This window comes from Taeniopygia guttata, chromosome 3 (genome assembly GCF_048771995.1).
Source record: "Taeniopygia guttata chromosome 3, bTaeGut7.mat, whole genome shotgun sequence".
NCBI classification, from domain to species: Eukaryota; Metazoa; Chordata; class Aves; order Passeriformes; family Estrildidae; genus Taeniopygia; species Taeniopygia guttata.
In genome coordinates this window covers 81,336,733-81,350,785 of record NC_133027.1, presented here as the reverse complement: position 1 = coordinate 81,350,785, position 14,053 = coordinate 81,336,733, and the positions used below count along the sequence as shown (strand labels likewise).

General features: G+C 40.4%; 1 protein-coding gene across 3 annotated transcripts in view; it reads left to right on the top strand.

The window, feature by feature from the left end:
- The first annotated feature begins 429 nt into the window (after positions 1 to 429).
- HEATR5B (HEAT repeat containing 5B) overlaps positions 430 to 14,053 on the top strand; it is a 53,510-nt gene continuing 39,886 nt past the window's right edge. For all 3 annotated transcript variants that reach the window (XM_041715265.2, XM_072927192.1, XM_041715263.2), the window contains exons 1-14: positions 430 to 568; positions 3,028 to 3,196; positions 3,626 to 3,837; positions 5,411 to 5,519; positions 6,472 to 6,621; positions 7,116 to 7,287; positions 7,668 to 7,825; positions 8,775 to 9,024; positions 10,520 to 10,675; positions 10,986 to 11,236; positions 11,690 to 11,801; positions 13,009 to 13,161; positions 13,453 to 13,552; positions 13,937 to 14,046. In XM_041715265.2, the coding sequence (XP_041571199.2) occupies positions 3,071 to 3,196; positions 3,626 to 3,837; positions 5,411 to 5,519; positions 6,472 to 6,621; positions 7,116 to 7,287; positions 7,668 to 7,825; positions 8,775 to 9,024; positions 10,520 to 10,675; positions 10,986 to 11,236; positions 11,690 to 11,801; positions 13,009 to 13,161; positions 13,453 to 13,552; positions 13,937 to 14,046 (2,059 nt within the window). In that variant the 5' untranslated portion in view covers positions 430 to 568; positions 3,028 to 3,070. The remainder of the gene's footprint in view (positions 569 to 3,027; positions 3,197 to 3,625; positions 3,838 to 5,410; positions 5,520 to 6,471; positions 6,622 to 7,115; positions 7,288 to 7,667; positions 7,826 to 8,774; positions 9,025 to 10,519; positions 10,676 to 10,985; positions 11,237 to 11,689; positions 11,802 to 13,008; positions 13,162 to 13,452; positions 13,553 to 13,936; positions 14,047 to 14,053) is intronic.

Sequence of the window (14,053 nt, the reverse complement as noted above, 5' to 3'; positions counted from 1 at the left end):
TGCGAGCTGGGGGACGGAGGGGCCGTCCTGAACCCGCCAGGCCGGGCTGGGATGCCCCGGGGCGCCCGGGGCAGCCGCGCCCGCCGCCAAGCCCACAGCGCGTCTTTCCGGGCTCCGCTACCGCCGCCCACGGGCGGCCGCGACGCCGCTGCACGCCCGGGAGCCCCGCGAGCCGCAGCCAAGCGCCGGGAGCAGGAGGAGTCGCGGGAGAAGCCCGGGAGCCACGCACCCACCCGGCCCGACCTGGTCCGGCCGCTCAGCGGCGCCTGCGCGGGGCTGCCCCGCCCGCGGCGCCTGCGCCGCTGCCGCTTCCTGCTGCGGGCCGCGGGGCCTCCTCGCGGCCGGGCTGCGTCGGGCCTGGGCAGAGCCGCTCGCGTCCCCCTCAGCGCCCCTCCTCGCCCGCTACACCTGGGCACGGCGGCGGCTGAAGCGGCCGAGCTCGCCGGTGATGGTGCCGCGGCTGGGGGCGAGCGCGGCGCAGCGCGCCCACGCCTGACCGTGACCGGCCGCGGTGTCGCGCCTGGCGCAGCCCGGAGCTGGCGGGACGCGACCGCCGCACGCGAGGAGCGTAAGTGACCGGGAGCGGCCCGGGGCAGGCCGGCGGCTGCGGCGGGGCGGGGGCAGGGCCAGGGGCAGGGTCCGTGCTTCCCCTCGGCGTGTGGGGGTCGGCGTTCGCGCTCGGAAGGCAGCCGGCATCCTTCCCTCGGAATCCTTCCCTCGCCCTCCTTCCCTCGGCATCGTCTGCTCAGCCTCGTTGCCTGAGCATCGGTCCCTGACGGCCGGCGCTGCACCGCTGCATTCCTCCTGGGGGGTTTTCAAAGCCAGGCATGATGCCCTGAGAGCTGCTACAGCTTTTTAAAGTAGCCCATACAGGTAAGGGGACCCAGGCGTGAAAACGTTTTCACCTGATGGAATCCTTGAGGAGTGTGCGACTTCGCCTAAACGTGGCCTGTTTCTCGGCTTTCTCACTTCACTGAAGTGCACGCTTGATGAAGATATAAGTAGTTGATTTAGCCGTAGGAAAACAGCTAGGGAATAAAAAGGAATTTTAGTACCTCTGAACGTTTTCGTATCTCTGTAATGCTCCAACATGCCTCACTGGCTGCTGGTTGACTTTGGTCGGCTTTGACTCTGCATCCCGTGGAGATCACAGTGTATTTATTCCTTGTAACATTCACAGCAGGATCCTTGCCAGGATTGGTGGAACTCGGTAGGCTTTTTGGAGCAAACCTTTGGCCAGTGTCAGTGAGCGTTGGATTGTGTACATAAGTAGCTTTGTGTTAGACCGACTCAATCTGTGTAATTGTTCTTGTGTCTGATGCTTTGCTCTTCACCAGCACAGCTGAGTGTATGTGCAGGTTTTTTTGCTTAGAGCCTGCGTTTCCTACATTTTAGATGAAACGTTATGGGAGTGCGGGGAGGGTGCATAAGGTGTCCATGGCTCGTATGGCCAGGGGCAAGAGAAACCTTTTATGTGGGGAGGAAAAGGAATAATGAGCTGTGCTGTCCAACAGTGCTTATGGTATTTATGTGCTGTGTGGGTGTGACAAGCAGTGCAGATCTCTGGGATGATATCCAAAGAATCACAGTGCCATCATTCATTGCGCCTCTCTCTGCTCTCATGTAAAGCTGTTTTGAGGTGACGTGTCTGAGTTACTGACAGGCAATGTCTTCTCAGTCCTTTATAAGCATAAAGAAAAAAACCAAAGAAACGCCTGATGGGAAATGTCTTTGGAGAAGTTAGGGAGGGCTGTGTGTCCTTCCATATGTGGCTCTTCCACCTTTACTGGAGATGTATGCAGTGAAAAATACACAAAGTGCTGAAGTGCAGGCAACGTTAAAGACGTCGTGATGCTTGTTTCATCAGGACCAAATCATTAAGGTGGATTTAGAACTATAGTACAACATCAGTATGTCACCTTACTAATGTCTCATTTGGGGAATGTTTAAAAAAAATTGATTTAAGCCACTTCATTTGACTTTAAAAATTCATTGTGTCTGACCATGAATGAGGAAGCAGCTGTGAGCTCTTGAGAGCAAAAGTGGAGCAGTGCAGCTGTCAAAAAATGATGCCTGTTGAAAGCTGATGTCTTACATAATACTCTGTAGTTATGTTGCTCTCTCTATTTTGCCTGGGATCCTAGTTTCAGCAGCTCTGTATTCAGGTTTTGGGGTTGGGTTGCTTTTTTGCTTCTTGGGTTTCTTTTTGCTGAAGGTGGTTGATTTAATGTTGTGATTTTAGGTAAGTTTTGTGGGTTTTTTCCCTTCTGTCAGCTCTGCATTCAATAGCTGCAATTTTCTTCAAGTGGTTTGCTAAGATGAAGTTGGCAGAGTGCTTGCTTACACTGATAGTATGCTTTTGGTAGTGCTTTGATGCCAGCCCCCACTGACTGAGCAGGATCACCGGTGTCCATCTGCAGGATTTTGCCTGCTGGGGAGATGTGCAGGAGTTTGGCTGCTGCTTGTCTTCTAGGCTGTCACTCCTAAGGCTTGTTTGATTTCAGGGAGCTTGCTTGTCCACCACTTGAAACAAGATTGGTGGGATCAGGGAAATCTTAGGTCAGTGATGCCAAATCCTACCCCTCTTCCTGCTTCTCCCAAACTTGCGTTGGCTGGAAATTCCTACTTGTGGTAGGCTCATCTTCTCAGCTTGGCTGTTGAAGGGTGTTGAGAAAGGCGCCAGGTTCATGCCCCAGCTTTGGGTGTGTGCTCAAGGGTCTTGACTTGACAATCCTTTTCATGTAAGTGGAGACAGTGAGATGATTCCTTTACCTTCTTTGAACTTTGGTATATTTTTCTTGGCTGAGAGTTTGTACCCTGAAATTGCCTGTAGGTGCTCTTTTTACAGTTAACAGCTCCGTTCCCTGAAATACTAATGAATGGACTTACTTTGTAAGTATATGAGTAGCTTTTACGATGGATTATTTAGGTTAGACAAGTCTAAGCAAGCTGAATATTTTCATTTGATTTTCAAAGCTTTGTACTGAGGTACTGTTCTTTATACTAATATTTACATTTTTATTTTAGAGTTTCTACACAGATTTGCAATAAAATTGGAATTCAACCCATTATGGAGCTGGCTCATAGTTTGTTACTGAACGAGGAAGCATTAGCTCAAATCACAGAAGCAAAGAGACCAGTTTTTATCTTTGAATGGTTGAGATTTTTGGATAAAGTGCTGGTAGCTGCTAATAAGGTAATTTAATGGGTATTCCCCCCCCGCTTATTTCTAAATAAATTTCATTTTAAAAAGCATTTGTATAGATTTCATGCCAGAGAAAGTTTACAGGTAATGGCCAAATGATACCTGTATGGTTTCAGATTCAGCCTGAAGACTCGGTGCTAATTTGTAGATTTAAATGTTTAATTGTAGGCAGTCAGTAGGCAGTTGGTAAGTATTTTTAAAAAGCAAAAATTAAATTGGACAGCAACTAATTCTGAGCATTTAGCATCTGTCTCTGCTGTTGTTGAATGTATCTCGTATCTCTCTGAGACAAGCAATTTGCTGAGTTACATACAATTGGGGGTGGTATAAAGTTTACTTCAATTTCTTATAGATTTTTCTGGGTGTTAGAAGCAACACAGTGGATTAAACAACTTTTACTTATTTTTGATCTGTTAACAGACAGATGTCAAGGAAAAACAGAAGAAACTTGTAGAACAGCTAACAGGACTCATCAGCAGTTCCCCTGGGCCACCTACACGGAAGCTGCTTGCAAAAAATCTTGCTGCTCTCTACAGCATTGGAGACACATTTACTGTTTTTCAGACGCTTGACAAGTGTAATGATATCATCAAGAGCAAAGATGATACTGCAGCCTACCTGCCCACAAAACTGTATGTTTTGGGGAAAGGGGAATGATTTTTAAGCCAAGTGGTCATGGATATTACAGAAGAATCTGCCTATATATGTTCATGCTATGTTTATTTATATTTTGTGTGGTTGTTTGGAGTCACATATACTTGATATAGATAGCAGAGAGAAACACTGGATTGAGATTGTGGCGGGCTGGACTCAAAGGTGACACATACATGTCTATGTGAAAGTGAAGTGGTTTTCTCTAGACAAGGTGACTCTTCACCTGCTTATGGCACGGATAGGATAACATATTCATGAAGGCATTCCACCAGTGGAATTACTGCTGATTGTGCTCGGGTATCCCATTGAAGGTGGAACCTGCAGATTGTCAAATCAGAGTGTTATCTGTGCCTAGAGAATTGTAACCAAATAATCAATTTTTTTTTCCCTATCAGTTGTTGCCTTTTCTATTCTCCTAGCATGCTAAGCTGCACATGTCTCTGAAGCAGATTCTCTACACCTGGATATGTGTGTGCATGGATGTGTGATCCAGTTTGTTTTTAGTCATAGGAGTAGTCCCATTGGTAGGAATTTGGTTAATGCCACAAACAACTTCCACTGAAACCATTTTTGGTACTTTCCCATATACTGCTTCATATGTTTGTGGTGTCTAGTGAATCCAAATTTGGTCTTGCCTTCAGACATTATGACAACAAAAGGATTTGACAATAAAATCTGAAATAGTCCCTGTTTGGGCAGATGCTGTCCTTTTATTTCTAGTTCTTGCATCTGTATGAGGATCTTGTGTAAATGGGGAGTGTTTTTACTATAATATGCTATGACATTTATGCTACCAAGTCATAGTCCAGACGGATTTTTAAGGGACACATGCCCATTAAAGGGGAGACTGTAATGAGTTTGTGATGTAACTTTGCTAAAAAAGTATTTAGCCAGCAATTACAGATTTAAAAAAACCCTCATTCCTTTCTAATGAAAAAATACATGATTTCAGGAGCTGCTTCTGTGACTGTCCTGGAACAGTTTGTGTATGTAACTGCAATGCGGTGATAACTAAACATGCCTAATCTCAAATGACAGAGCAAGAAAAACATGAAAATAACTGGATCCAGAGATTTTACAGTGCCTGTGCAAGAGATTTTCCTGTGTTGTGCAATAATTTCTGCATTTTAAGTTCTTAGTCTTGAAAAAAACCCATAATTTAGTATCTACAAAAATGTGTCAGGCTAGTGGCTTTCTTGCAGATGTTTGGAAAAGAGACAGTTTATTGAAACACAAAACCCTAATCTTGCTGAGATTTCAGTCTAGTTTTCTCCAGAATTTTTCACTCTATGTATAGATCCTATAGTAATACCCTTTTAAATACGTTTGTATACTTAAAAGCTGGTAACTTTTATGTTGGTTTTTTTTTTTTGGTAAACAAAAAAATTATTTAAATGGACTTTGTTAAACAGCCAGTATTAGTAGCAAATAAGTAGCAAATAGATTTTTATTCATCGCTATTGATTAGAACATGTATTTCTATTTAACTATTTGTTTTCATTTGGATAATGCATTAGTATGTGTGTACTCTTTTTCTCTATTTTCTCATAGGGCTGCTGTGGCATGTGTTGGAGCATTTTATGAAAAAATAGGGAGAATGCTGGGTAGTTCTTTTCCAGAAACTGTGAATAATCTGTTAAAGTCTCTGAAAAGTGCAGAGGTAAGTTTCAATTTATTTATGTAGTCTTAATTTCATTTTCAACTGAAACATACTTCCTCCAGTGGTGTTTGCCAAATTACCTAGGTTGTTTTTCTTCTGCACTGAAGGATGCAAATCACTTACCTAGCTAGTTTCAAGTCTACTGCAGAGAGTTTAGACTTTATCATATGAATATTGTAATAGTTACTTCATAGTGAAGTCAGTAATTAAAATTCAGAAATGACTGTATCTGTCGTTTCTAACTGCTGTGTTAAGATTTTTGCCCATGTACTCTAAATAAACATTTAGTTGCTAAAAATTAATGATGAATACTTAAATTTTGTGGGGAAGCTGTTACTCTGCATGTGAGGAGAATACACTGTGCCCTGAAAAGAGAGAGTGTGTCATAATATTGAGAGAATTTATCCTGGGCTGTTAGTGGGTCTGATTTTATGCAAAAAGCTCTGTTGGGACAAGTTGGAATACTGAGTGTGTGGATCTTGTGGTGTCAGCTGTTCTCTTCAGCTGTGTTGTTGTGCTTGTGTGTGATTTTATTTTATTTATTTATTTATTTATGTATTTATTTATGTGTGTGCTTTCAGATTCTGTGTGCAGGTATAACATGAAGCTGTAACTTACTTGGGCTTCTCATTCTCTCTTATCAGCTGTTTTTTCTTTTTTCCCCCAAAGTCTGCAGTTGTTAAATAGTGGGGCAGTGCAGAAGCAGTTTACCTAGATCCGGTTTGTTGGGTTGCCTAGGCTCAATTTATGTCACAACTGAGGGACTTTAAGTAAAGCTGCATGGTGTTTACTTCTATTTAAAATCAGCTACATATCAGTTATATATGACTCCATTTTCTATGTTTGCAAAAACATTCTTGCATAGAAGCAGGAAAATGTATAAGTATACACCTGGTTCTTAATGTAGCTGCTGTGTCTACATTTTTGTATCAATGTTTTTATGTGTGTGCAGTCTCAGGGCCGCAGTGAAATCCTGATGAGTTTGCAGAAAGTCCTCAATGGACTTGGAGGAGCAGCAGCTTCTTGTCACCGTGATATTTATAAGAATGCCCGGTCTCTGCTGACAGACAGATCCATGGCTGTGAGGTGTGCAGTGGCTAAGGTGGGTGTCTTCTTACCAGTCACAGAAATTCTTGTGCTGTGGCTGGGGGGTACCTGCAGTTGAACTGGGACCTGTTGTTCAGGAAGGGAAATTTGATAATTTTTGGATAAGGTAAGTCCTTACTAGTTTACACTGCAGGCTCAGACATTTGACTTATTTCACGGGTACTGTAGTACTGTATTTCCCACTTGATAAAAAAATATGAGATAGAGTGTGTTATCTGTGAGGCTCAGTGGGAGAGGTTTTTGGTAACATGGTTCTTGTGTAGAGCTGTCCTTTAGTTTTTTTTAATTTATGTATTAGCCTCTTCCATGACTCTTCTGATTGTTTACTCAGCTAAGAAGATAGTTGGCATGTGGAAGAGTGTGTGTAAATTAATTCTTGAAACTTTCATATTAAAATAGTTTCTGAATAAACCTGATGATAGCAGTCTAATACTTAGTTAAAATATAAGAATGGTCTCCTGGTGCTTAGCAAGTCTATTTTTCCTACAGTGTCTGCTAGAATTACAGAATGAAGCTGTGTTCATGTGGACAGCGGAACTAGAGAATGTTGCAACGCTGTGCTTTAAAGCTCTGGAAAACTCAAACTATGGTGTGCGAGTTGCAGTGTCAAAGCTTTTGGGGACAGTCATGGCTACAGCACTGATACCAAAACAAGCAACAGGTACGAGCCCTTCTGGGGTTCCATGTCTACATTGGCAGACTTAGTTGCACCTTCAGTACCACGTTACATGACAGTGCTGCATGACACATTGTTGTCCCAGTAAATGGAAGCTTGTAGATGGATTGTTTGTTTTCACAAATCAATAAGCTAAAAAGAGTGCAGAATCTCTATTGTAATCATACAAAGAAAAGATAGCAAACTATCAAAAATCACTTGGGAGAAGTGGCTTATTTTTTTAAGCATCCAAGTAAATTTTTTTCTGAAATATTGGGTAAATTTGTTTTTGTAAGACAGTTTTGAGTTACTAAGTCTCGTTTCAAAATCATTGCTTGTGTTGGTTGGAACTTTGGGAACGAATTATTACTTTTCTTTTTAAAAAGTGATGCGGCAAAATGTGAAGAGAGCCACACTTGAGGAAGTCTTGGAGCTCATGGCCACAGGATTTCTGCGGGGGGGATCTGGTTTCCTGAAGAGCGGTGGAGAGATGTTAAAAGTAGGAGGATCTATCAATAGGGAAGTGCGAGTTGGTGTTACCCAGGTTTGTAATTTTTTTAATGAAGTAAAATTTATACATAATATCTTTTCATAGGAAAAATACACATTTCTGTTCTGTATTTCTGTGTAAGTTAATTTACAGGTCTAATTTGACTTTTCTGTTTTGTGAGATGTACATGAGATCATTCCCCCATCTACTTTCTTCTACTATTGATATGCAGTAACAATAGATTAAAATACAAGCTAAGGAAAACTTACTTGATCAGTGTACATTAGTGAGATTAACTTGCAAAAAACTTAGTATGTTAAAGATTTTAGTTACTTTTTAAAATTTTGTTTATGCTTAGACAGGTTGCCCTTTTATGGCTCCCTTCTCAGCTGCAGCTCAGATTAGTTAAACAACATTTCTTCTTTCCATATATCTCTCATAAATAGGTGAAATCTGATGAATGTGGAAGCTCCTTTTGTCTGAGGGAGAAAGGTGGTGGCAGCATCTCTTCAGATTCAGACATTCTTATGCTGATGTGTATTTCACTATGCTGCAATAACTTCCCAGAATCCAGATTCTTTGATCATAGGTTATTTTGTAAAACCCTTTATTTTTTCTCAGCCTTTTTCAGGTGAACTTTGTGCATATTCCAGGTTTTCATTGTGAACTGGAACATGTTGATGTTGTTTTTATTTACGTAGTGTTTTTAACTTTTTTAGTACGAGGCATGTTTAAAGCAATCAACTGGATTTTTTTGCTATCATCCAAAGTGTATTTTATGCATCACAGTACAGGGGCTATTCTTGGTACTGGAGAAAGCTGGGTTTCAGCAGCAAAGATGTGGATAATGAATTAGTTTATGCTGAGTAACCTCATTAGGTTAGAGTTGCTTATTGCTAACTGGTGTTGCTATTGTTGTGCGTTATGCTCGAGTCTGGCTGTAGTTTCACATAGTCTTTTGGTTCTGTTTTAATCTGTTGCTGTGTAACTTCTGGGTCTGCAGGCCTACGTTGTCTTTGTTACAACAATGGGAGGGCAGTGGCTGGAGCGCAACTTTGCCACGTTTCTGTCCCATGTGCTTGATCTGGTCTCCCATCCTCGTGCAACTCAGACCCACGTGGAGGCTGTTTACTCTCGAAGATGTGTGTCCTTTATCCTGAGAGCAACTGTGGGCAGCTTGCTGGGGGAGAAAGCACAGATTGCAGCTGCCAAAGAAATATGTCAAGCCATTGGTAAACAAATGAAGGCAGTGGGTGAGAAGCATTTTTCTTCATTCAAGACCACTTGAAAGTTATTGTAATATTACCGAGGCAGCCATTTTTCAGCTTTCTTCTACTGTGAGGAGTAATTTTGTTCTTAGGGGAAGTCATAGTTCATTTGCTTTCTGTTTCAAATGTTCAAAGGTTGAGTTCTGCTTCAAAAGTGATAGTATGACACTGGCTTGTTATCGCAGATAAGCAAATGCATTGTCAAAAGCCTATAATGGAAGTGGAGAAGAAAACTATGCATTTGCCATCTATCTTGAGATAGGTTGTATTTAAAGTCATGCAGAGTTCTTTACTAAGAATGTTAAAAATCCTGTAAGTCAAGATCTTGTAGATCCCTGTGTCTCCCCTGCTAATATCCATACTAATATCCAATTGAATTTTGTGATAAAAATTATGTAATCTGAAGATTACATAAGTTTGCAAAGTTTGCAAAACTTTGCAGAATATGGAATCACTAACAAAACTCTCTTGGCATCTGCTTCTTATGAAACCAAGTAGCTCAAGCTGGAGATTTAAAGGAGTAAATTGGAAATACTCATAATTTTATTTACCAAACATATCTTTCTTTTCTGCTCACATCTAATTGGAGTTTAAAACAATGTTTAACAAATGGAAATGAATTTGATTTAGAAACTTTTGCAGATTCTTCTAACAATTTTTTGATGGGGTAGGCATGGAACTTTAGAAGGTTTCTAATTATCATAAGTACTACTTCCAGGAAAACAAGTGTATTGAAAATGCTGCTTCTGAGAGGAAACAGTTGCAGAAAATATTCCTCCTGCCACCTTGTCAAAGTTGCAGGAAATTCAGTTGTGTATTTGCATAGTTTGAAGACCTTCCATATTTTTGAGGATTTCTCATTAATGTGATGAAAAATGGGAAGGGTTTTTACTTGATAATAATTACTTCCCTTCATTTAGACCATTCTCTAAATTTTTTCTGTAGTAGATGCACAAACATTAAAGTAGTACTGAAGTCCCTTTTTGAAGAGGTAGTTGCTGCTTCTGGGATATTTTGTAGGAGAACATACTGTGGGATTAAGGAACTCAGTTGAATAACACTGAGATGATTAAAAATTGTGATCATTTATTTACTAGAGATCTCTTTTTTAGTTTCACTGAAGATACATGCATGTAAATTTGTATGCAGAACCTAGAAATTTCAAGATTGTATATTTTGTTACTGTGTATAGATACACACATACAGTTACACTGTTTGTCCTACCTCTTAGTGTTCTGCTATCCATAGTAACTGCTGGGCATCTGTTTTTTATGGTCTTTGGACAGCTGTGTTTGGCTGATAACTATAAAACTTTCTCCTGCTGAATATGTTCATTTTGTTAGTTCTCACTATGACCAGACTTGTGGTTTTGTTTTATTGTAGGATTGATGTCAAAACGAAACTCACTTTCTGTCCTGTGAATGCCCGAGTGGGATGCTAATAGTAGTTAAGCAAGACACTCTTGTTTTCTTTTCTGCAGAAGCAGTAGTGAATGATGCTAACAGTGAAAATAAATCGGGAGCTGCTGATGTAGCTGCAAGCCAGCATGTAATGGTGTGTGCCCTCCAGGAACTGGGTAGTCTGGTTCAGAGTCTGAATGCCACTGCATCTCCTCTTATTCAAGAACCCTCTATTGGTATGCACATAAATGGAAATAGATAAAGTGAGGCATTTGAGCAATGAGTATGAAATATCACTAAATCTAGTTAAATAATAAATGAATATGAAAGAAATAAATCTATGAAATTGGTACTTCCTGTAGTACTCCAGATAACTACATTTGTCCACCTCATTGTGTCTACTACCCTAACTTTAGTTTGAGTTTGACCAACTTTCACATTGGCTCTCTGGTATTGATTCGGTTTACTCATCTATGTATATTAAAAAGCATGCGTATATTAAAAAGTGCATCATAAGTTAAAGACTGCAACCTCTTGTTTCTGTAGGTCTGTTGGAGACAGTAACTTCAGTTCTTCTTCATCCCAGCATGGCTGCTCGACTGGCTGCTGCCTGGTGCTTGCGGTGTGTAGCTGTGGCATTGCCCTTTCAGTTGACTCCATTTTTAGACAGATGTGCAGAAAGGCTCAACAATCTGAAGACCTCTCCTGAAGCTGTTAGTGGCTACAGTTTTGCAATGGCTGCTTTGTTAGGTGGTGTGCATCAGTGTCCTCTAGGCATTCCTCATGCCAAAGGAAAGGTGAGATAGTGAGTGTTTCATCTCTGAGTGTACTAACAAATACCTTTTTATCTACAAGTAATAGCTTTGCAAAATTAGTGGCATGCTAATGAGTTAAAGCATTATTGAAATTGAGCTTGTACCTTGTGCAAGAGGAGTGGCCAGAGCACATGCTTTCAGAATCTCAGTTGCAATATTTAATAGCTCTTTTCCTGTCTTTCTCTTGCAAATTTGCTGAGGAGAAATTGAAATATTGAAAAATTGCTGAAATAATTGCTGAAGAGAATATTACTGGTTGTGTTATCATATGAAAAACACTAATCAGCATGAAATATAATCTGCATTCATTCTTTATGGAAGGTCAATTCAAATGAGTTGAGCACATCTTTAGTCTGTAAGAGTGAACAAGTACAAGTAGCTTGCAGTGGCTTAATTTATGTTTCTAAAACCCCCTGTGTTTTGCTGCTGGTGCAGATGGTGGTCAGTATTGCTGAGGATCTGTTACGAACTGCTGCGCAGAACAGCAGGCTCTCCCTGCAGCGGACTCAAGCTGGATGGCTTTTACTTGGAGCACTTATGACCTTAGGTTTGTAAAAATGGTTTCATTTTTGTTTTTATTTTAAAGCTTGTCCAACACTTCTGATTATCCATTCTGGCAAATGGTCTTTACACATAATGAGCTCATTATCCAGCACAAGAGTGTTTATACAGAGGAAGCAGAGTGTAAGTGTACTTACTTCAGCAACCTTGTGCTGGGGAGAAGTGAAATACTAGTACTTATCTAAGGTGAAGTACGGTAGAAGGCATCGTACCTGAAAAAAAATTTCTGTTCTGTTTTTAGAAACCCAGCCTTTAGTCATTCTCTGAAAGGGCAAAATTACCCACACCCTTCCTTCCTTAATACTGTGGTGCAGAAGAAATGGGCAGTAAGTGAAACCCAGTGAGCATTCCAACAAGTTGCATGTGTGTCTCTAGATAGGCAACAGCACTGCGTAGAAGTGTTGTCAGTTTAAAAGCCCCTTGGTTTTCTTTTAAAAAAGCCAGCCTAATGTTTGTATGTGCCATTACAGAAGTATCACAAACTGCATTTTCAGAGGTTATAAGTATACTCTTGAATTGTGCAACAGTGTTGTTCTTTTCTGTTTTGAGTTTCTTTTGAATAGGAAAATATGATAAAGTTCTGATGCATTTTGCAATACTTTGATCTCTCATCAAATACAATTTATGTTTCATCTCATTTCTCTAAATTGTTTCTTTTACCAGTTTATCGTCATGTTTTTCTAACAGTGTTTTCCTATTGTGGTTGTCCTCCAATATATTTTTAATGTACTTGCACTGGATCTTTTTCAGAACTTTCAAAAAAACCTTGACTGTTAAACTAGTTTACATAATCAATAACTATAAGTTGTTTTTCTGTTTATTTTATGGACAGGGTCGAGTAGGCTAAAGAACCTGCCTTCAAAATTAATATAAAAAATTAGAAGGCGGAATAAAAAGATAGTAAAAAAACAGTTTACTATCATTCTGTATGACATGACAGTGGGTAGGGTAGTCTATTTCCTATTTTAGGAGTGATACCCAGAAGCAGATGTAATGTATAGTACTTACTTGTCACACTTTCAACTTAGGAATGAGAAAGAATTTCATTTGGTTTTCATTGTTCCAAGTAGGGCAGAAAGGAAGAGAAGTGAAATAAGATAAAAATAGTTTGAAGAGCAGAAGCCTTCACAGCAGATTTTTCACACTTAAGTACACATTTTTATTATACTGTCACTTTTTTTTTTTTTCCTTAGGTCCTTCTGTTGTCCGGTATCATCTGCCTAAGATGTTGCTGCTATGGCGGAATGTGTTTCCGCGTTCTCTGAAGGAGCTGGAAGCAGAGAAGGCAAGAGGAGATTCATTCACCTGGCAAGTAACACTGGAAGGCCGTGCTGGAGCTCTGTGTGGTAAGAAATTCAGACTTTGAGATTATACCTTTACAGTAAACCAAAATATGATCCCAAGTATTGTAGAGGGAACTCCTGTAACTTCCCCTCTTTCTTAGAAAATGAGTAAAATGTGTCAGATTTTCATCAGTATGTCCTGGTTTTGGCATACAATTTTATGAACAGATCACACAGTCTTTGAATAAACGTTTTGAATTGCTGCTCTTTTGATATTCTCAGAATTTGTATCTTGTTTATGTCCTATATTTGTTTGTTTCAGTGAAAGTTTAATTTAAACTGTTTTGTTATTAGCTATGAGAAGTTTTGTTGCTCACTGTCCTGAGCTCCTAACTGAGGATGTGATCAGGAAACTGATGACACCCATAGAGTGTGCCATGACAATGATGTCTCAGTAAGTAGGCAGTTTCTGCTCTTTATTCACTTTTGTCTTTTCCTGGTCTTGAAATACTAGAACTAATTTGGAGTTGGGTTTTGTGGTTTGGTGTCTGCCCCTTCTCCCTGCCTCACCTGTAATTAAAATAGGACTTCTGAGGAAGTGCGTGTCACTAATTTATGGCAGCATATGTTGTGGGTTTGTTGAGTTTGTAATTAATTTTTTCTCTGTACAATTACTTTTGAAAATGTATTGTTAATTAAATAATGTTGTTCAGAGTAGTTCTCTGAACACTATTTTCTTGCCTTGCCTAGAGTTATAGCCTGTGAAAAGAAATCTGAACATACTCTCTTCTGTAACTGCAACATTTCTGGTTTCTCTTTTTCGTTTTTAATTCTATAGCATTCCATCAGTAATTAAAGCCCATGGAGCTCATCTCAAAGCCAGTGCAGCTATGGTTCGTTTAAGACTTTATGATATATTGGCTTTATTGCCTCCAAAGACATATGAAGGTACATA